Source organism: Uloborus diversus, chromosome 7 (genome assembly GCF_026930045.1).
Source record: "Uloborus diversus isolate 005 chromosome 7, Udiv.v.3.1, whole genome shotgun sequence".
Classification (NCBI taxonomy): Eukaryota; Metazoa; Arthropoda; class Arachnida; order Araneae; family Uloboridae; genus Uloborus; species Uloborus diversus.
This window is the reverse complement of record NC_072737.1, coordinates 141,029,245-141,052,828: the sequence shown is the minus strand read 5'-3', so window position 1 is coordinate 141,052,828 and position 23,584 is coordinate 141,029,245. Positions and strand designations below refer to the sequence as shown.

Sequence of the window (23,584 nt, the reverse complement as noted above, 5' to 3'; positions counted from 1 at the left end):
AAAATAAAGGAAATAAGTCTTATCAAGTTTTAAAATATAATTAACTAAAGGGTTCAGAAATTTTGACAGACATATTTTGGGGGAAAATATCTGTAAAAAAACAGAGAAGTACACTGATTCAGAAACACCCTATGAAAAAATAAATTTCAAATTGCTACAACAAGGACACAGCTAAATGAAAAAAATTTATGATCTCAAAAGTGGAACTGTTTTCTCTAGAGATATTTTAGAACAAAAGAAAAAAAAAGAAAAATACTGCACTGAAATACTTAGTGTTATAAAATTGAAACGAAGAGTCAAACTTTACGAAACCTCAAAATGCATCATTATTTTAATCAGAAAGGCATTCATAGTGAAATGATGTTTCTAGTAGAAAGATATTGCTGTTTCAAAAGCTAAGAAATAAAAGCTCTTATCTTTAGAAAGTGTTCCAAAAACTGTTTCCCAACTTCTCTTAGTAATTATTCGGCCGAATAGGGCTGAATATTTTTGAAATTAATGGTAATTCTTTCAAAAAATAATTAATTTGCTCCGACTTTTTTTTATATTGTGAGATAGTATTTTAAGCTGTTTAATGCACAGAAATGTGCTTTAAATGCAACTTGTGCTTTGTTTTTAAACAAAAGCAAGTTAACTATTCGGCGGTCGAATAGCCAAACATTCGGCCGAATATTCGGTATTCGGCCAAATTACTATTCGTTGCATCCCTAATTCAAACCCGCAGTTCGAATCGCATGCGGAGCGAACGTCATTCAAATCTATTTCTGCTAACCAAATTCGTTGCGTTTGACACAAAATGCTTGCTTAGCAACGGTTTCCAAGACACAAATAAAGTGCTAAAACTTGGCGATGCGCGAATTGGCGATATTCCATCTCTTGAATTATGGGTAACCCTTGCGGAATGAGGCGAAGGCTTGTCCGGAGGCACAATTCAAACGGACGTGAGTTCTCGTGTTTGCGTGGTGTTTTGTTAACCATTAGCTAAATTCCAGCTGTTGTTGAAGTTTCCCTAGTGATTGTTTGAGTTTATTTCAGTGTCAATACGATGTTTTTCTTTGATAACTGATAAAATTTGTTGAATCAATATGTGATATATTATGTTGTGTTTTTACAACCGTTGTGTGCAAGCTAGTCGTATCCAATTGATGTGATTTCCTTTTTTGTGACATCAGTGATATCAATGGACTTTCGTTTATGATTTACAAAAAATATTCGTTGGAAACGGGTGAGCTAATCAATAACTACTTGGATTTAAACTTTCACGATTCATAACCTGATATTACCTGCGGAGATTATATACTGAGAAATCACAGGTAAGTTTTTTTTATTAATAGAGTTTGAAATTGTACACATTTTTGCAAATGACTTCTACAGTGAAGTATATATTTGGAATTTCAAAAGATTGTTTTTAATGCCCAATGTGTTATTATATTAATACGTTTTGTATTCATATTACTTTTACATTTCTGTTTAAAGACCGTTGTGGTCAGGCCACTAACGCATCCAGAATTTACCTCTGTAGGGGGGGGGGGAAGGTTCATCCCATCTTGCTCCCCCATAGATCCAGCATGAGGGTACAGAAGTTGCCATTGCCCCCTAATTTTGAAACAGGCCCGTCATTTCAAATTTTTTCAAGGGAGGGGGAACAGAAGAAGTACATATTCAATGCAGGCCCGTCATTTGGGCGATGAAGAAGGTCGATTGTCCCCACCCCCCACTGGATTTTAAAAACAAAATGAAATTTGGCATCTGTGTACATATTTTGTTGTTTTTTCCCCCAATGAAATGAATTGAACACAAATCTTTTGCTCCACCCCCACCCCCTGGAAAATTTTAAAATGACGGGCCTGCCTCAATGCATATTAAATCAAAAAAAAAAAAAAAAGTCCACTTTATTTGTAGAGTTTCTCATAGTCATATTTGCTCCTCCTGACTGCTAAAAAAATATTTTGAAGGGAGATTTGGTTAAATTATGCAGGTTGTGTGTATGGGGGGGGGGGATGGTAAATTTTAGACGTTTTCTTTGGTTAGAAAGGGAAAACTTCAGGGTTTTGAGAGGTGACATTAGCCTTAAAAGACAGACCTGCTTCGAAAAATGTAGTATTTTTTCTGAGTGCGGGTGTAATGTGTATGTGTTCCTGTTTTACTATTGTAATAACTTATTGAGTATGCCCCTCAAGACAGTCAACACACACATCCCCCTTAAATTGAAAGTTTTGAAGTGTCGGGCCTGATCATTACTGGAATAAATTACTACTAATGAATGTCCCCTGATTTTCATGAATTTAATGTTACGGAATACAATGGTGTAACGTTTATAATTTTAAATTAGTGTTTCTTTAGAAGTAATATTTTAAAACTAAAAGCTTTATTATTTTAAACTCATTTATGGTAGTGCTTCTTTGTTTTTCTCCATTGTTGTTTCAAAAATAGTTCAAGGGTTTCCAGGCAGTTTTTGTGCGTGTATCATGTATCTATTTTGACAATTTCTTTGAGTTAACTACACTACACCCAGTTGTTTTATGCTATTTAAGAAAACATAACTATCTCTTGTTAAAAAGGAAAACTTAAAAATTCTATTGACAAAATAAGCCAAAGATGCATTTAAATTATTATTGTTTGCTACAAATCCTCTAACTTCTAAGTGAAATGTCCATAAACATTCTGTATCAAACAATAAATTAGTTTATGAATGAGACTTTTCTGTCAGATTCCTGTAAAACCGATGTACAATAACTAAATGTAGTACCTACATAATAGATTTAGATATTGATTATAAACCACCAATCACTAAGACCTGACGGTCAGAACAAAATTTAGAAAAATTCATAGCTAAAAAAAATATCAGGCTTCAAAATTTTAAACAGATTCTGCTGGATCTTGTTGCAAGGAAACTAAATTAGTTTTGTTGTCTCTGTCAACATGTCAACAGCTTTGCAGACAGCAAAACTTTACTCTTAAGTTCGCAATTTATAAATTATTTATTTTAATTGATGCATGCATAATTATAAACAGCATAATTTGAAAAGTTAAGAGTCTGCTCTGCTCCCTCAAAAGGATTAAAACAAGTTTCAAATTTCAAATATGTGGACATCAAAACCATGGCCCTACTAGATGGCGCTGACACTTAGCAAAATTTTGTGGGGCCATGATCAAAACAAAGCGTTTATCTGTTTGTATACGTTGCCAAAATCAATATTGCTGAAGGATTAAATTTAATTTTTAAACAAAACAAAACATTAAACAAAATTTAAAAAATGAAACAAATTCCACCAAATAATAAAACTATCATCCTCCAAATAAAAAAATATATCCTTTACCACGCATTAACTAACATGAAAAGTTCCACCAAAATAAGAAATTAAAGTATCGGGAGAAAAAACGGCAACAGCTTTTTCAGCTGTGGGAAATTTTTTTGCCAATTTGGCATGCCCATCGTTTGATGCTTCCATAGTAGTTTTGTTCGAATGCATATTACCTACTGTTTATCATTGATTATATTTTTGATCTTTTATAGTAAATTACCGCAATTAAAATGTTGTGTTCAGAAAAATTATAAACGTCAATTTATTTTAGAGAAATAAAACGGACTAGCAAATTGATCACAGACGCGTGTTTCGAGTCTCAAGGAACCCTTTTTTTTTACTGCAGAAAGTGTGAGCTTTAGGATGTAAAGTCATGTGATAAAAGGTCTCCAATTAAGTTTCATTTTTATCATTGCTTTACTTTTTCTATGAAGACGATTGCCAAATCAACGATGTTTATGAAATGATTTAGTCAGCCGCTGTCGGTGTTCTTGGTTTATTCTATGCCTAACCTTGCGAGATTTTTATTAAGATCCTACTCAAATTTTAATTACTTGTAGGAGTTACGTTGCAAATAGAATATATATTTATATATATATTAAACTGTCAACAAACTAATCTTAAGATTTATATTTCATTTTCCATTTTTTTTACAGCAGAAGCGTAGCCACATTGGATATTTTGTGGCAGGGGTAGCCCACCCGCCCTAAGAGCAAGGGCGCACCCCCTAAACACCGCGAAACTCCCCCCCCCAAACAAGAGCCCCCCTCCCAAAAAGTGAAAAATACCCCTCAACCCGCCTTAAAAATTTTCATGGCGCTATCTATGAGACCCCCCCCCCCCCCAAATGGTCCACCCTGACCTCCAAGTACCTTTTTTTGAAATCTACAGACACTAGCGCTACCAGAATTTATCTTTCTGGGAATTGAGGCTTTGATCATAAGTCCTTAAAACAATTGGCAATATGTGTCAAAACCAACATTCCTGTGAGATTAGCCCTCAAGACCCCCCTCGTAAGCTCAAAAACTTTTAACATAGCTCTTTATGGGTTAGATAGATTCAAACGCTTTAATAATAATAATAATAAAAGAAATACGAAGATGTTAAAGTAATGCATGTTACGTTTTTATTTATGAGATATAGAAAACATGAATAAAAGAAACATACTTGACATTGACATAGATAGACGAAGATAAATGATTGATCGTACTGTCCGCTTCAATATCCGAATACTTGAAATTGAAAGTGTTTTATTTTATGCGCGAGAGAAATAGCCTCAAAGAATTCTTTTATTTATTTATTTATTTATTCATTTTTAAATAGATTCTTATACTGTAAAACTGTTGTTTTCAGTACTTATTTTAGTAATCATATCCAGCAGTGGTGGCCCCGCCCGCCGAGACACCGGCACGTGTCTCGGTGGGCCAGGCCACTCTAAACAAAACCGAAATTTCAAAGAATTAAAATACTTCAATACTTTTCCAAATTTAAGTATGCATTATCTATATAAATATAAAACAAAGAATATGTACGTATGTATGTGGGTATATATATATGTGTGTATATTCCCTATACAAATCCAGTTTACGTCAGATATGGACCAAATTTGGCAGGGAGGTACTTGGGCACCCGAGAAGGAACGTAGGGGGAGGGGGGGGGGGGGGGGGGTTCGAACACTAAAAAAGAACCGAACCGTTCGAATTTTAATTTTAGGGCTCAAAAATGGCATTAAATGGCTCTTTCTACCGGAAATAATTATCCGATCAGTTCGATTTTAACACCATTCGAAAGCCCCCGATAAAATACCCATATAGTTCATTAACTTCCTTCGAATTAAAAAAAAAAGCTGTAAAATCACCGAAAAAAAAAAATTAAAAAGCACTTTTAAGTCTAATGGAACTCTATTTTTATGTCGGAAAACTATCGTTTGCGCGATCTCGTTTTAAATTAGCGTGTAGAAGGTTGCCACTTGTTTTTTCTCGGTTGTCACTAAATAAAATTTTGTTTTCGTTTTGAGATAAAAATTTACCTAAAATTAAAAATTTGTCATTTTTAATTTGAGGATTATTTTCGATTTATCATTTTTTTTTAAAATTAAGGATTTTTGTTGTATTTATGGAGGGTTGCGTTTAGTTTATTTGGGAATTTTTCTTTCTTTAAGAATGATTATTTTGACGGGAAATGTTACAGTATTTTTTTTTCTCTAATTGAAGGTTGATTGTTGAACATGCGTCCTTGACATAATTTTTATTTTTGAGGTAGACCGTGCGAAGCCGGGCAATGCAGCTAGTATTTAAATAAATATATAAACTGTGGCGTATTAATGGTGATTTGAAAGGAGGGGTAAAGGAACTGTAGCCGAGACCCACGCTGTAGCTCCTTCTCCCATTTGATCAAACGTACAACAGATTGCAATGTGACTTGCAATAGCATGGGAAGGCTTGGAGGAAATAGCTTCGTCCAGATGCTATCAAGGTTTTTAATCTGAAGTTATCAGTTTCAAAATCACACAGTTATATATTTTACTTCGTTTTTTAGGCTAACGGTACTATAGTCCCCTCCCCCATCTCAATGAGGTCAGAACTTGCACTGGATAAAACCGAATTTTCGGAGAGTTTAAATACTTAGATACTTTTACAAAGAGAGCCTATAAAACTTTTTAGGCCTCTAATTTCGGAAAATTTTGTTGGGTGAGCTATTTCTGGAGATAGTATTTGATTTTGTACTTTTTATTTTTGATTGTATTTTTGGAGATCAATTTTTTTCGATAGGGACTATGGAGTCATACCATGTTTGCACACGTCTTTCTGTTATGCGAATGCATTTTTATCTATCTACCAATGTGATAATCTATTCAGCTTTATCAGAGGTTTTTGCCTGAGTATGGTTTTAGTTACTCCAGAAGACTTATGAACATAAAGCTAGAGTGCAGCTGCAATCTCTGGACGCTGTAAATATCATTTTCGGTATTTGCTTACAATTCCGTCTTAGCTCTGGTCATGGGGCGGTAATTTGTAGCTTTATATCCCACTAAGGTGCGTATAGTGTTTTCAGACCTTTAAAATGTTCTCGAAATTATTTATATTCTTCAGTATAATATATAAGTTTATTTCAACTAAAAAACCATATTTAAAGGCCTAAATTTTTCGAGAGAGGGAACCCTGGTAGAGAAAATTTCATATTGTTTAAACAAGGGTGTACGTCCCTCTAAGAGCGATGCCCCCCCCCCCCTTGTTCAAGTTCTAGATCCACCACTGTTGGAATGTTATATTACTTTTTTTAAATGCAAAATGTCAAACATTCTAAATGCTAAAAAACACAACATAGTTACGCATCACTTCTTTCTAGTGCCATCTACCATTTCATCATTCTTGTGTAATTTAACATTCTCATACTCTTCACTCTTCTTCCAAAATGATTTTCACTCATCTTTAAAATGTCAAGGAATATTTTCACTCCTTGGAAAAAAAAAAAAAAAAAAAAAAAAAAACTAGCAAGTTTTATCATTGCGACACATATGTTTTTGCTTTCATTTTGCTACGATTCCAAAGCAAAGCAATTCTTTTTCGTATTTATTTGACTGTAGTTGTTCTGTGTCATTGTACATTTGCTGGTTTCTCGGTGGGGAGGGCCAGAGATAGGTACTACAGCAATGGGTCTCGGACTGAAAAAGGGCCCGGGATGAAAAAATTGTGGATGAAACTTTTGTATACCTAATTGACAAAATATGGAGGGATCTATGGCACGATCTGGCAAGGAGGTCTATTATAAAAGTGAGGCTAGAGCTTATTGTTAAAGCTATTATTAATAACCAGCTCCCATTTATGAAGGTTGGAATCATGGAGGTCTTAAGACCCCTTAAGCGACCATATAAAGCCTGAAATTGCATTTCGGGGACTTATTTTTCGAAAATTTTGTTCCAGATTTATGCCCGAATTTGCACATTGACCCCTTGGAGCATGAATTAAAATGGAGTGATCAGGTCCAATCATTGGCTGAACAAAAGCTGAACCCAAGGAGCTCAAGTCACGTGACTCAAGAACGACGAATGGTTGGCACGTATTGCATGAAACAAGCGAAAGAAACCTGATTTCTGCCAGTGCTTTGTTTTAAAATCTATCATGTGACTTGGGGTCTTGGTTTTATGAATGAAAGTCTTCACTCACCCCATTTTATCGCTTCGCAATGATTGACTCCTCTCCTTTCTTAATAGCGACCCCCTCCAAAACTTGAAGCTAGTTCCACTCTTGGATTAGTTGGTGTTTTGGTCTTGGGGAACATAGAATCTTTTGTAATCACGTGTCCTAAACAAAATAATAACTAACTTCGCCAGAGCGATCCGAATTTCAGTTTCCACGTTTGGCGGAAAATCAAATTCGCTAAATCTCAATGAAATGCACCAGTGACCTTTACCCCGCCAAGCTCCCATTCAAGCATCCGTCCGGTCTGGTCGTAATCAATACATAATTGGATGATTCCCTCTGCAACGGGTTTGGTCTCTGGGTTGTTTGACCGTCGCGTATCGCACGTTTTTCTGATACACCTTTTCTGGAAAAGGCTCGGCAGGTCGAGCTCAGGCATCTTGTCAGACCTCTTTTCTTTTTCTGCCGCATTATATTTTTCGTTTTTCTTCTTTCTGTCGGTCCCCTCCCATTTTCCCTCCCAGGAAGTCTTTTGTTCTGGGGATGGGAGAGAAGAGCGACCAAAAGCAAAAATGGATTGGAAGGGGTGAAGATTTTTCTGTTTCTTCTTCCTCGATACACGGTGGATTCCGTTTTAGAAGTTTTCCCGCTTAATAAGTTGGTGTTTTCCTCTCTCTGATCCCAAATGTTTTCCTATTTCTATATTGTTGAGTGTTCCATTTAAAGAAGTTTTAGTTTTCTAGTTTCCCCGCGCAATAAGTTTTTTTTTTTCTATCCCAGATGTCTGCCTTTTTTTAATATTTTGCTGAGTTCATCCTATTTAGAAGTTTAGTTTTCCCACTTAATCCCAATTGTCTTTCTATTTCTATAGTTAAATTTACCCTTTTGAAAAGTTTAATAGCTTAATTCGTTATTTTCTTCATCCCAATTGTGTTTCTATTTCAATATAATTAAGTTAACCTTTTAAGAAGTTTCGTTTTCTAGTTTTCCTTCTAATAAGTTCTTTTCTCTGATTCCAAATGTGTTCCTATTTTGTGGAGTTTACCCTTTTAAGAAGTTTGGTTTTCTAGTTTTTCCGCCTAAAAAGTCTAATCTTGCCTAAAATGAAAAAAAAAAAAAAATCTTTAGAAATCAGTGTGGTTTTTCCCTGCTAAATTATGTCAACATATTGTCCATTTCACACATCTTATGAAAATCAAATTTAGACACACATTAGAAAAAATTTTATCTGTGGAAAATGAAAGAATGTTTACATTTTACATTCGAAAATAGCAAATTAATTTTAAAAATATGTGGTTAAAGCAAAGTTTGCCGCCTCTGAAAATTTTGCGGCCCTAGGCAACTGCCTACTCTGCCTATTGAGAAATTGGGCCATCATGAAAGGGCTGTTTTGATTTAAAAAAAAAAAAAAAAAAAACCTTCAGCAGGTATTTTTGATCAAAAAATCCCCTGTAGAAGGTATTTTTCATCAAAAAGCCCCCAGAAGGTATTTTTCATCAAAAACCCCATCTAGAAGGTATTTTTGATCAAAAACCCCTCCAGAAAAATATTTCTGGTTGCGTTAGTGGCTACGAGGAACTACTATTACTAGTCGACCCGTGCGGAACTCCGCACGTTACTTCGAATCGTTTCATAAGGCATTTCGCTCTTTAAAAATTTCAAAGAAAGAATATTATGAAGAAAAACCGTAAAAAGTAAACGGAAAAAAGTAAGCGCACAAGAGAAGGCATGTAATTTGAAGACATCAGTAACAAAACCTCGTTAAATACAACGTTGTGATAATTTGATCATTGCTCCCCTTTTGGTTGTACGTATTTTCAATGCAAATATAAATATCATTAAAAGTGTGGCTGAGTGAAACGTGAAAAATCAGTAATTTTGCATGTGAAAAAAACAGGTTGTGGCAAATACAGTCCTGCCCATGTGAGCATCTGACGAAAAAAAAAGAAACATTAAAGAGATATTTAGTAGCACGGATTCGAACTGGCGCCATTCTGACTAACAGTACGACGCTCCAACAAACCTAGCAACTGTGCCTTCCTTTTCGAATGCTATTCATTGAAGGAATGCGTAATAAAACACAGTAAAAAATGTTTTTCGCGGAAAAAAATATAATAAGATCATGCGTCTATGTTTTGTCATTAGCCAGCATGATACGTTTTAAAATTATTCGTAAAACATGAAATTTGATTAAAGAATGAGGAAGATCTCACGTAGCGATTGAAACAAACATTCTAGAGAAGTAATAAATTCGGTTGAAAAAAATAAGTGTTTTTATTTTTGAATACTCAACTATTTCCCATAGCAGGCTTCTTTAACCTGTACGGCTTAAAAGCCCGCACTTGTTTTTCTTCTAATCGAACACTTAAAATCCAAAACCAGTTGAACTGAGTCCGTTTTTTAAGTATAATTTTTCGAACGTAGACAAAATGTTTTTTTTTTTTTTTTTCGAGCCGGAAGCAGAGGAGTAGATTTCTTACTAATAAAGTTGATAATAATTTTAATGTTTTATATCGTATTCGAATAAATAATTAAAGATTTACTGGTTGAAACTCATAGTTTTAATTTGGAGAAGTATTTTTTCATTTGTACAAAAGTTCGAAAACTGCTATTAGAAAAATCTACATTTCAGCATACAATGAAAATGTTTTTCTGCACAAAAAGGATTCCCTTGAATCCTTTTTTATCCCCTATCTAATACTTTTTTTATGCTTACATGTGCTCAGTGGTTTGGACGGAGTCAAAGCTTTAAAAAAAGGGAAGAACACCCTTCGACTAGCAGTCAACTTATCTGAATGATAACTGTAGCCTGCATAAAGGAGTCGAAACAGCAAATAGCATTCCCACTGCATTTATTTTATTACGTGTGTTATCTGTTGTATGTTATGAGTACATGTAATGCATAATATTACTGTAAATTTATTTGCTATTATGTCGGACAGCCCGAACTGGCCCGAAGTTCAGACAGTTTAAAGCCGAACGCTCTACCGAAAAAAAAAACCCACAGGTAATTTTAAATTTTTTTTCTTGCCTAGAAGTGTTTTTATTTTTGAAAATTGTTACAATTTGTTATCGCAGGCTGTTTGAACCGTTATGACTTAGATGGCAGCACGTGTTCATCATTTAACAGCACGGTTAATATACAAAATAATTTGAACTAAGTTCTTTTTTAAACGTAACTTTTCAAATGTAGTAAAAATGTAATACGCTATTTGTTTTTTTGCAAAAAGAAGAAAAATATATATATTACCCTTTAAATTGAGGTAGTATTTTTTTTATTTGTACAAAGAGTCAAAAACTCATTAGAAGAATCTATATTTCAACATACGATTTATTATATTTTACTGAACAAGAAACAACTCCAATGTAGTCTGAAATCTTAAACCTGATACTTATATTTTCGCTTACATTATGCTTTAATTCTCTTCCCGAAGCCAAAGCTTAAAAAAAAAAAAAAAAAACTTACAGTTGAGTATCAATTTAGCTCCGTGATGCATCAAGATTTCATAACAGCTAGGAGCGTTTCTACCTCATGTATTCCCTCATTTTTGTTATTCATTGCTCATGCAATGCGCGATATTTTTCTAATTTTTTGATGCAGATTGTCCGGACGTGGGCCCGAACACGCATTCTCCTGGATACCAGTCCAACGCTCTGCCGATCAAGCTATTCAGCTCTGTCCGTAACAGTGCAAGTTAAAGTTATAAATTTAACCGAAAACCTCATTCTGGTTCTTTAAAACAGGTTTTTTTGCCCGAAAAAACAATTTTTAGACCGTGGGTCTATTTTTCGTCAGTAGCCTGCACGATAAGCTTTAAAATAAGGTGTAAATCAAAGAAATCGATCAAGAATTGAGGAAAATCTCGCGTAGAAACCAAAAACAGGCTACAGAAATAATATATAAGGATACTTCATTGCTATAACTACCGTTATTTATCTTTTTTACACTTCCGCTTCTTCCTTGTTTTACAACATCCCAGCTTCTTTGCTATTCACAAAATCTATAAAAATAAAAATGGCTGTATGTGTGTGTGTTTGGGGGGGGGGTGCCTTATACAAATCCACAGTTTACGTCGGAACTTTGCCAAATTTTAGGCCCAGAGGTCCTTTGATTCTCAGGAATTCCCGCAAGGGGGGGGGGGGCAGATCCTTTTTGCAAAATTCAGCCCAGAGGTTCTTTGATGCTCAGGAATTCACATAGGGAATTTTCGCTTTCTTAAATGGGGAGCTCTTAAGGGGTTATTCGACCGTTTAACGGAGGGGGGGGGGGGGTTCCCCAGCAATTCCGTGAAACGGAATGCTTACCCCCATTAATAACAGTCACTAAATTTTCGGAGATAAAAAAAAAAATGAAAATCAAAGAGGTTCAACTTTAAATTTTTATGTATAAAATTACTATTTCTACACGACGACGGGACACTTTGCTCTATTTTGTTTCCTTTCCCTATTTTTGTTGTTAGTGCTGTGGTTCTAGTTCCACCTTAAATTTTGTTGTTTAATTCATCGTTGAGGGAAGAAAATATTGTAATTGGCCCGAATCTAATTTTTATTAATCCTCAACTCGAAGCATTTTTTAAGTTGTAACATTCTATTTGCAGCACCAATGTTTGGATTGTAAAAACCTAATTCATTGCTGCAGCAAATGATGTTAACGTTTTCTAATTATATCAAAAAGTAACTCATTTTCTAAATGATTAATTTAGAAAAATAAAGTTACGCATTTCGCCTCAAGGTAATCAGGACTGATTACTTCTGGAGAACGAAAAATCTTTCATTACTCATTATTTAATTTCCAAAAAAAAAGAACGTTTCAATCCGTGACTTAGCTGGGTGGAGTTCAATGGTTCTGCTAGAGGTCACTTTTTAATAAATGGCTGCAAAATCATCTTATGTCTTGTAGATTAAAAATATGCTACTTGTTTCTTTATCATAACTGCTCATGCGCGGAAATTCACTGTCATGGTACTGATGGAGAAAATTGCATAATTTGTCTCGAAAATTAGTTTAGTGTGTAAATAAATGTTCTCGTATTTAGTGATGCAGGAAGTAATATTTTGGGCCCGAAACTCTACATAAATTCTAAATTGCTTTGGTAATTGTGGTAATATGTTTTTGGTGCAAATCAGTGGAATAAGTTCTCGTAATTAAACAAAAAGCAGTTTTTCGAACTTTTGGAGCTTTTTGATCTTGACGACCTTTTTATGTCGAATAATTGTAGTTTTAAAATAGAAAAAATGAATTTGAATTCTGAAATTTCGAATTCAAATTATGTTTTTCGCAATTACGAGCTGCGACAGGACCCTTCTCATCGGAGTTATTGTTTCTAGAAACAGCTCCTGCCCCCCCCAAGCCTGCCCCTTCTCTTGGGCGGTTACTTGACGCGTGTATAGTTGTGTTTGTGTGTGAGTAGACCTGTGTGAATGTACGTTGGCATGTGTGTAGTGTATGTATTGACGGGGGGAGGGCGGGGTTGAAAAAGGAACCACAACGCCAAGGACGGTCAAATGAAAACAATTAGCAGTCGTGATTGCTCAATAAATTGTAAAACGCTGGAAGAAAAATTTGATTAAGAATATCAACATTTACTATAAAAACGAATAATATATATACGTAAAAATTTTTTAAATTCAAATCCTACTTGGGTCCAGTTTGTCCCTGTGTGTGGAAACTATACTTATATTGCTTTAAAAGCGGGAGATAATGCTTATCTGAAAGCTTTAACACACATTTTAATAAGACTCATTGTTCAACAATGACAGTGTTCAACAATGAATTTCTAATTGAACGCTCACCAACATTTTAGCATGAGATTAGTTAAAAATAATTGTAATTCTAGTCTTTATTACCTTCGAACATTGGAACAAATTTTATCAGATGCAGAAAAATATGGTGTTTCTGTAGATATTTTATTCCAATTTTTGCAAGCATTTTTCGTTCTCATATTAGAGGGTTTGTGCAAAAATGTTGATTAAAATTGGAATAAACTAATAAGTAATAGTTAATTAATTTGATTTTAAAATATTTCATTTTCATCGGGTTCGAAGTCGCATTCCAAATTTCAAAAGAGTCCGATCCCAGGAAGTGGGTGGATTTAGCAAGATTTGTAAAAGATATGTAAATATGTGGAAATTGTAAGTTAATAGTAGGAATTAAAGAATGAAAAATATTTAAACTAATGCTGATCTCTATCTTTGCAAATAATAAAAGAGAATCAAAATATTTCAAAATTAGTTCAGAAAATTGGGGAAATGTTGCATATATTTCACACCTATTTCCAAATTTGCTGCCAACTAATATTTTGCTATCTCTATGATTTTGCATGAGTTGCTTTACGGTAGAACCTTGATCCATTATTTTTCTAGTGGCACATAAAAAAACACAAAAGCAAGTTAAGGTCAAAACACAAAGAAAAAAGTATTTATGCATTAATGCACGCACAATGTGTACAACGTATATTCTGTTAAAAACTATGGAATATTTCAAAGTGAGTAATAGTGTGAAATGGAGTGCTTACCTCTTTATCTTTACTAATAATAAAGCTGAAAATCCGGAGAATGTCTGTAGGATGTCTGGATGTCTGTTACGCGCTTAGCGCCTAGACCGTTCGGCCGATTTACATGAAATTTGGCACAAAATTAGTTCGTAACATAAGGGGTGAGCACCTCGAAGCGATTTTTCGAAAATTCGATTTTGTTCTTTTTCTATTCCTATTTTAATCCAATTTTACCGAGCGAATTACCATAACATGGACGAGTAAATTATCATAACATGAACGAGTAAATTATCATAACATGGACGAGCAAATTAACATAACCATATTGGCGAGAAATTCATCATTCATTATTAGTAAATATACAATCGAACCTAAAGACCTTTTAATATTCTACTACGGGCAAAGCCGTGCGGGTACCGCAAGTTAAAAATATGGTTCGGTTCCAACAACTCTTTAGTATGTAAAATGCGGACTAAAAATTAAATGGCGCGAATGAGTGTAATCAAGTCTCGTAATTTACCTAAATGCAATTTTTCGATACAGTACTTTTGAAACTGTTTGATCTTACGACCTTCTTAGTTTAGTTATAACTTAAGAATTAGTTTTTAACCGACTTTGAAAGGGAGGCGGTTATCAGTTCGTACCGTACGTATGTTTTTTTTTTCCACTCACAGCGTCTCACCTAGTGGACCAATTTTGTTGATTCTTTTTTAATGGATAGGGGATGGCTTAACTTAGGTCCTATTACTTTGTTTGACCATATTTGTTCTTCAGAAAAAAAGTTATGGGCAAAAAACAGTAAGTTTCATGTAATTTCCCTATTCAATGATTAAACATGGAACCCATTGTTATAAATTTTGGTGCCATATAAGAGTAACATTAACAATAGTTGTAATGATAATTTTGAATAAAGGCTTCTCTGAAGCAAGCATCAAGTTTCTTCAGTGTCATTGCTCCATAGTGGGGTAAACCTAACCTGGAAGCGAGGTGATGCAGTAATCAGGATCTGCTTAACCTTCACAGCACTACTAGGTTAGGTTTGCCTCAACTATACAAAATTGCATCACAAGCAACTTGTACGCTGTGAAATGCAAATTAGTTAGGGAAAACGTAATATTTAAATGGTTATAATTAAATTAACACACAAATGAATTCCAGAGAGGAACAAAGATACTTTTTTTTTTGTGCCAATCGCTTAAAGTTGAAGGCGTGTTTATAGTTTTTTTTTTTAGTATGGAGCATTTTTATGAAAAAACTAAGGTGAAGTTTCATGATGTAGTAACTTTTTACTATTTCTGAAATACATTCACACTAAAAAGAAAAAAAAAATAGAACTGACTTCAAAATTGCTCTAAAAAGTGAAAAATAATTTTCTTTTTTAAACACCATCCATAATACTTTTAAACATAATTTTTGAAGTTGTTGCAAAAAACGATCCATAAAATCATTCACAGCCATAACTCAATTACAGCTATAAGTTTAAGCAGGCCGAGTTTCTTCACTACCACACACATTATGCATTGATGACAGCATATTTGAGCAACGATATAAGTGTTTCGTTCCTAGCATTGGATGATTTTCTGAAAAAATATGAACAAAGCATGGTTACACTAGATTTTACTTTTTGTTTTTGCGCCAACTTCAAAAATTATGTGTAAAAGTATTATCGATGGTGTTTAAAGAATGAAATTATTTTTCACTTTTTTTAGAGCAAGTTTAAAGTCGGTTCTTTTTTTTTTTTCAAAATTTTTTTTGTATGAAAAATACAGACTAAAAACTCAAAAACGTGTGATCACAGTTTCATAAGTTAATTCGAAAGTAATTTTCCACTATTGGTCTCTCGAAATAGCCCTAAAATAATAAAGTGGAAGTTGTGGCATTTAAATGTGCGATGTAAACACCTGCAACGGAAAAAGTTTCATGCCTCAAAAACCCCCGCCAAGTAAAATACAACAATAAAAAAAAAATCCCTTCCGCTCAATTCATAATCGATCAAATGTGGCGTCCCGGAACCTCGAACCTAACGCTTCAGCAGTTTGCCTATTTTACGGTTTTACTTTCTTTCTTAAATAAGTTTGCCTTGTTAGGATTCTCTTGACTGCTGTTGGTGGAGTTCAGTGACTATGTGCCAAATAGCAATATCAGTAGCGTCGCTACCGGGGGGGGGGGGGCGGTGACACACAAAGTGGGGCACCCCCCCCTGGTGACACAAAAAGTGAAATTGCAAGTTTTTAAAAGACATAAATTCTTCAATTCAGAAAATTTCCCCCAAAATTTTAAATTATATTTATAGTTATTGCGGTAATGTTGTTTTTAATTTCAGTTCCAACTCTTTTAGCCGAGAAGTTTTGAATCAATTAGTAATGCTTATGATTAGGTGCATTGTTGGCTAACCTGTTCTTGTGTTTTAAAGTATCCTAGCTGTTCATACTTGCACTCATGCGTATTTCAATTAAGTACACAATGTCTGTTATTAAACGTGTAACAAGGTAACCGGAACGTTATGCTGGTAGTACCTTATTTTTCCCTCCCAACTTTCTCAGTATGAAGAGGGTGCTCAGATTTACCCTTTGTAAATTATGATAACCCTAGTTATTAGAGCCATCAGTTTATTGGCTGTCCATTAATGATGTAACTTTTTTTCACCATTTTTGACCCCTTCTATAACACAAAGTAACATTTCACCAAACTCTGCTCCCCTTTTTGTCCCATTTCAGCTATTTTTCATAAGCATATTCTGAAAAAGAAGTCATTTTACACTTCTTGTTATCCCTCCCTCTCCGTTGTCACAAACTGTCACAATTTCACGTCCCCCCTCCCCCTCAAGGCGTGACATCATCTGTGTACAGCCCTTTAAATCAAAATTTAACAAATGTGTACCAGATCAGATTCCAAGAGCCCCATATGGGGGGGGGGGGCAAGTGGGGCTCAAGCCCCCCCCCCCCTTGAAATTAGAACTTCGTTGCTTTTAGTACTTTCTTATTTGCAAAAATATAAAAATATTTCTTCTCCAACAATTAATGAATAAGTTATTAAAAATGTAAAATTTTAATAACTCTAATCTGTACTGAAATCGGTTTCTATGGGGAAAATATCCTGCTAAACCATGGGGAAAATATCTGATAGCCCCCCTTAAAATTGCATATGGGCGCCCTTGCCAGATTCCACAAGAATTTCAGAAACACTGACGTCAGGCAAATTCAAAACATGACGCCAAGGAAAAATTTTACCTGTGTGGTTTTGTGAGTAAAACGCCAAGAAACCGCAAACAATCCCTGAATTTGAAAGAAAAAACCTACACACGTCATTACAGTTGAACCACCCGACCAACGAGGAATAGTTTTTCAAAATTTTGATCAGCTCTTAGATCGAGGTATGCCAGCGAAGTCGCTGCGCCATTTTGACCGATGTTAAGTATAGCCAGAATTTTTCTTCTTGTGTATTGGTTGTACAAGAATAAGTCAACACGTCTTTATAAAGTATCATACTAAGAATTGGCAATATGGTTTAAAATAAGCGTTTTGGGGGAAGAACCCCTTCTTTCTGCACCCTCTGACCGAAATGTTCTTAATCTCAACATGTCTACTTTTTATCCCTACTATTTTAGAAATCAGCGACTGTTTGTTCGTGTATCTGTCTGTTACACTGCGTGTTTTAATCCCCCTCCCCCCTTCAGGCACTTTAAAGAAAATTTCCTCAGCTGTCAAACCACATGATGTCTTGCTTTTCTTTCTTTTTTTTTTTGCCTTTATATCCATTACTTGCAAACGAAAGATAAAGACATGATTCTATCAAAAATTATTTCTTTTTCAAAAATTTATTTTGGAAGAGACCGTAATTTTCTTCCAGTTTTATTTTGCCTCATTAGTTTCGGAGTTTTCTTGTTTTTCTTCTGTTCATTTGAGTATCAAACGCTGTCTGAAAGCATACAGAAAGGCAGTTTTTTTCTTCATCTACAACGAAACAACAACTCAAGAAATAACTTACTGTATGAAATGAGGGTGCACAGAGGCATAGTTTCCATCACCATTAGCAATTATAGTAATCTAGGCTCCTTCAAAGCAAATTTTACGATATAATATGTTGTTTTTAGGGTTACTTTCAGGGGCGGACTGGGTCCCGCAAGAGGAGCGCAAAAAAAAAAAAAAAAAGTGTGCAAAAGGACGGGGGGGGGGTGAAAAAAAAAAAACTCGATGGTAAACAGGTTTACGAGTTTGAAGAAATTAAAAAGAAAGAAGGGGAAGTTGTGTTCCAAAAAATTTAAAAAATAAAGAAAGAAAGGTGTTCAAGGCTTGAGGGCGCATCGGCCGGCGGGGCAGTCTGTCCCTGATTACTTTTTCTTTTGAAGGTCATCATTAAATAATTCCATTCATCTACGTCTTTTAATCATTAATCAATACGTTTTGAGTGTAATAGCACACACTGTATTTTAATTTAGAAAGATATTCAAAGGGCCATGAAAAGTGCTCTTTATTTGATGAACTTGATCAACTGAAAACGGATGATTTGATTCGCGATAATTTTCTGTTGCGGTGAACTGACTCTGAAATTAATTGACATGCTACAGTTGGATAATTTTATGTGATGTCATTTTTATTGAGGGGGAAAAAAAAGGACTTCCGTTGGAAATATTTTTATCCCCTTTAAAATAAAATAAAATAAAAGCTTTTTATCCGTTGATAAATACTTATTTTGTACTTTGCCTTTTTACTTATCAGTACGAGTACGGTGTCGGTTATGGGAAGAAATGTGTAATCTTGTTTCATTATGCTGTTGACATTTTGTCTGTGTGAGAATTCTTCCATCGCTGAGCATCTGTGATGGGGAAAAATACTAGTTCAAGAATTAGGTTTTCGTTTATCAAATAGCGCGTTGAGTCACCAACAACCTTGATTTTTTTTAAGGCTTCTCTAGTTAGGGGACATTTATTAATTACGTAAGGATGATTTTGACTAATTTCGACCCCCCCTCCCCCATGTAAGGGTACATAAGATCTTTCAACTCCTCCCCCTCCGTGCTACTCTTACGTAAGATTCCATTTCGTTTTCTAAAATATTAAAATAACGAATCCACGAATCTTGTATCACTGGAATCGTTATTAAATTCACTATTATTAAATTAAATCTTATTGTATCAAGAAATATTTACTAAAAAGTTAGAATCTAGACTAAATGTTTTTTCTACATTTTTTTTTGTATATGATGCGATACTATAAGGAAAACTAACATTATTTTGAGAAGCTCGAGAATGCTACTAAGGGACGAATTAATTTCTGTAGCTGAAAGCAAACTAAGACACATCGATTGCGTTAATAAATACTCAGAACAAACTGCCTGTGTTTACGTCAACAGACACACGTGGAACGCAACGTGGCAATGTTTTAGTCTCATCGGCAGTTTTGTAAATCACCGCAAGGTATCGTATTCGAGCGCTGGAGTTCCGAATTGGGGATGTCTCATAAATTATCGTTTGATTTGAAAACAGCAGCATCCTGGTCAAAAACTGTGGAACGCTCATCTCTTAATAATAACCCCTTTTTTCTTCTGAAGTTTCACTTCCCCAAAAGAACTTCCTAAAGTTGAAGGCGGTGATCTTTCACCGACATTTTTTCCACTGTCACATAATTATAGGGAAACATAATTAAAAAAAAAAAATCATTCATATTTGCTACCTAAAATGCACAAAAAATGCCATTTTGTGATAACAATGATCTTTTTTATTTAAAAAAAAAGTTTTCAACGATTTTTGACGAATTTCTATCGTTACTGTGAGTGTTGTTTATTTATTTTTTTAATTAACTTAATATTACAAAAGGAATTTGGAGCCATTTTACGATTTATGGTAGTTTTAAAGGGCTAAACAAATCAGCATTGAATTTTCTCAACGAAAATTTTGCATTTTCGACAAAAAACACAATTTGTAGATCATATATGTTTATAGCTTTTTATGGGAAAATGTCGGTAAAACACAAGTACCAATTCAAACATACATAGCATTTTTTAAAGCTAAAAAATAACAACGATTGACGAATATATGAGGGAAAATATTTTTAAAAGAATACCCCATAAAGTGTCAAAAATTATTTATTTTTGTAGCTTATGCGTTCTGCTGCATGTTACATAGAACACAGAAATTTTAGTTTTTGGTGTCAAAACAAATGTTAGAATTTTTTTAATTGGTTATTTTAAGTTATGTGTCGAAACAAAATTATTTCTAGAGCCTACAGTTTTTTTAGAACTGAAAAATTTTCATTTTTCACCGAGTTGTAAGGAAAATAAAAAATACCAGGCGGCCATCTTTGATCCGCCATTTTGGATACAAGCTCACATGGGAACTTAGGGGACTTTTCAGGATTCGTTCTACACATGTTCAAGAACTAATCCTGAAAAATTCAGCTAATTATAAATTTGTGGTGCATCGCCCCCATTTTTGGCCTAAATTTACTCGGCTATAACTGTTTTACTGGTAAGACTGTGATTTGAGGGGAATAAAGAAAGGGAAAAAGGTCGACATGGAACGCTATCTACTAGAGTTTAGGGTTCATCCAGTGGAGGAAAGGGTTACAATTTCATCTATCAAAATATCACCAAACATGCAATGGCTTCGTTCAAATGTAGAAGCAATTTTCACCCGTCATATCTTGATGGCCGATTTTCTAGTTAATAAATTATGACCGCATATAATAATGATAGATGAATCATTTTGTCGATGGTTTAGGGGGAGGGGGATCATGACCCTCCCCTTGAGCAAGTATAATTAAAACGTTTTAGACTCGTGTTCCAAACGGCATGAGTGCATTGTTTTAAGTGTTTTGTGTGTTGGCATTTGTCTTGTTTGTTGTGGAACTAAAGTTATCCTCTTCTCCTGCAGGGCGATGGAGAACTCTGTGCTTCAGGGCCTTCTCAGCGAGTCCATGTGTAAAAAACCCGTCCTCATCAAGACAGAACCTATCTCAGATAAATACACGGTCGAGACGAGGCCGTTTGCCAGGTGAGAGAATCTGCTTTATTTGTTGTGCATCTTTTCTGCTGTGTTTAACCTTCCCGTCGATCAGCAAGTGACAGAAGACATGAAAATACAAATTTCTAGTTAGTCGCCAGCAGTGGCACACACAGAAATTTTGCAAGGGGAGGGAGGGTCCAGAGTTAAAGTCCCATTTTCATGTCATACCCCTATATGCCGTCAAACATATTCAGCTGATTTTATCCATTGTCTAGAACAAAAAACAATATAAAAAGTTTTTAAATAAATAATTAGTATTAATTAATGAAAAAATATTAATAGCAGATATTTAATTAAATTACCAGAAAGCACAAGAAATTCTGCTTTTACTTTTCTTAAAATTCGAAAATGAAAATAGCGAAGCAAATTAGGTATAAGAAGCACCAAGTATGAAGACCAAGAAAAATCTCATTTTAATCTGTAATTACAAAACTAAACACATAATTATTTCAGTGTATTCATTTATTGTCACCAGTCTGACTCTATAGGCTTACAAAATATCGTAGAATATAGTTTTCTTGTTCTTTTTTCGATTTTATTTATAACTTTCTCAGGTGTGTGAAGGTGACTTTGCTTGAATTCAGCAGTGCAAGAACTCATTAAACTTTCATTATACATACATAGAACTCCTCAAGTATGTTTTTAGCCTTCGCAAAGTCGAGAAAGATCTCTCGCTAGTGCAATTTGTTATCGAAAAAGTGCATACTTTAAAAAATCTTTTAACTGTAGGATTTTATTTTTTCACTCAAACAGAAATTATTGTTCCCTTTGTTTGGAATTATTTTACGTATAAAATACATAGAATAATAATCGAAAAAATGCAAAAGCTATGGGAAGGGTCCGCCGGACCCCCTGAACCGCTCTCTTGTGTGCGCCACTGGTCGCCAGTGGCCGGTAGGCACTTTTAGTTCTGTAATTACGAATTACGATAGGAACCTACCCGTTGGGTTTCTAGTTTTTGTTTTTATAAAATGGCTCCTATCGAAATCATTTTTGCGAAAAACTTTTCTTTTATCACGAAGTACTTAAGCATTCATTTTGTTGCTACATCAAGAAAAACAATGGCGTTCGAATCTATTTTAAAATTTAAAGTCACGTGGCTTGTGCCACCGATGAAAATATCTGATCCAAATGGCGCATGTCTTTGTTTGCACCTAGTCTATCTTTTCTGTGAACGTAGTGCAGAAAAGAACAAATTAAAATAATGCTGTTTTCAAACTATTTTTAAAAATTAATCCTTCATATCCCCCTCCCTCTTTTTCCTTTTTTTTCCTTGTTGTAGTGGTGCATTAAAATGCTTCAATAAGAATGATTTAAGGGGGGGGGGGGGAGAAACACGTTTTGGTCTTTAAGTAAAATTAATTTAGTGGGTTAAAATATACTTCCCTCTTCCTTAATACTGGCAAAATGCAAACATGAACATTCAAAAATTGTAAAACTGATGGGAAGTATTCTTTTCCCACAGCCTTAGAAATGGTTTAAACAAACAAAACTATTCGTGTATCACACAGTATAACATGAGACTAACGGAAGTAAGTAAAAATACAAGCGAGAAAACATTTAAAGATTTAAATAGGGACGAAAATTTTGAACGTCAGCCAAGTCTTTCCAACGCTCTTAATGAGTTCAGAAAAAAGAGGAGGCCAACAAACCGATGAACACGCTATGAATTCTTTTTAAAAGTAGTTGGGAGCACTCACGTGCAATCTGCAGATCAAAAGAATATGTCCCATATTTACATCAACAGTGGCAGCGATTCGGGGGGGGGGGGGGGGGGGCGACCGCCCCCGGTTTATTTTTCATCATTCAATATCGCCTCAACGTTTTGAAGATTTTAATTTAAAAAAAATATGGGAAAATCACCCAACGACAGCTTAAAACTGCATTTTTTAGACTTCGGTTTCAAAAAATTTCCGGAGGAGAATCCATAAACACGCTCCCTCCTTCTTTTATCTTCAAAGAGGGCCTATATATGCGTTGTTATGAGATTCCAACTTCGGAATTTTTTGTTGGAAGCCAACCCACTACTCCCTAACATCAGTAAAAATACATGAAAATGCGTTTTTAAACCCCCAGTTAAGAAACAAATTCGGAAGTAGTATTCCGCATTTTCCTTTGAAGTCGCCAAAGAAAGTCTAAAACTGATGTCTTAGGGCTTTATCAGTTCCAAAAGATCAGGGAGAACCTCCGAACTTTTTCTTTCCTCATTAAGTTATTCAAAGATAACCTGAAATAGCGTTTTTAAAACGATTCAACTCTGCAAAATTTTCGGGAGAGAACCCCAGAACGCCTTGCCCTCAGTTTGCTAAAGATGTAATAAATTTGCTTTTTTAAGACACCAGTTGCTGGGTGTTATTTTCGGGTATTATTTTGATACTTCAGTTTCGAAATGTTTTTGGGGAAAAGCCCAAAGATAGCCAAAAGTAAAGTCTTCCGCTTCCAAAAATTTCTCACCCTCGCACTTATAACCTCCAATCGCCGCCTCTGTACATCAACATCACCTCAAGCAAGCCCATGCAAAATTTTTCTGTGGAATAAAGATCATTTGAGCTTTGAAATTGCCATTCACTGATACCCATTTGCGCAAAGCTTCATTATTTAATTCCGCTTCTTTACTCAAATGTAGTGGCGACGATATAGTT

The 23,584-nt window shown here is 34.7% G+C and overlaps 1 protein-coding gene across 1 annotated transcript in view; it reads left to right on the top strand.

Annotated features, from left to right (window-relative positions):
- Positions 1 to 948: 948 nt before the first annotated feature.
- The window catches only part of LOC129225533 (serine/threonine-protein kinase 17A-like), a 195,815-nt gene continuing 173,179 nt past the window's right edge, over positions 949 to 23,584 (top strand). Inside the window, exons 1-2 of the mRNA XM_054859969.1 lie at positions 949 to 1,313; positions 20,811 to 20,930. Of these exons, the coding sequence (XP_054715944.1) occupies positions 20,815 to 20,930 (116 nt within the window). The 5' untranslated portion in view covers positions 949 to 1,313; positions 20,811 to 20,814. The remainder of the gene's footprint in view (positions 1,314 to 20,810; positions 20,931 to 23,584) is intronic.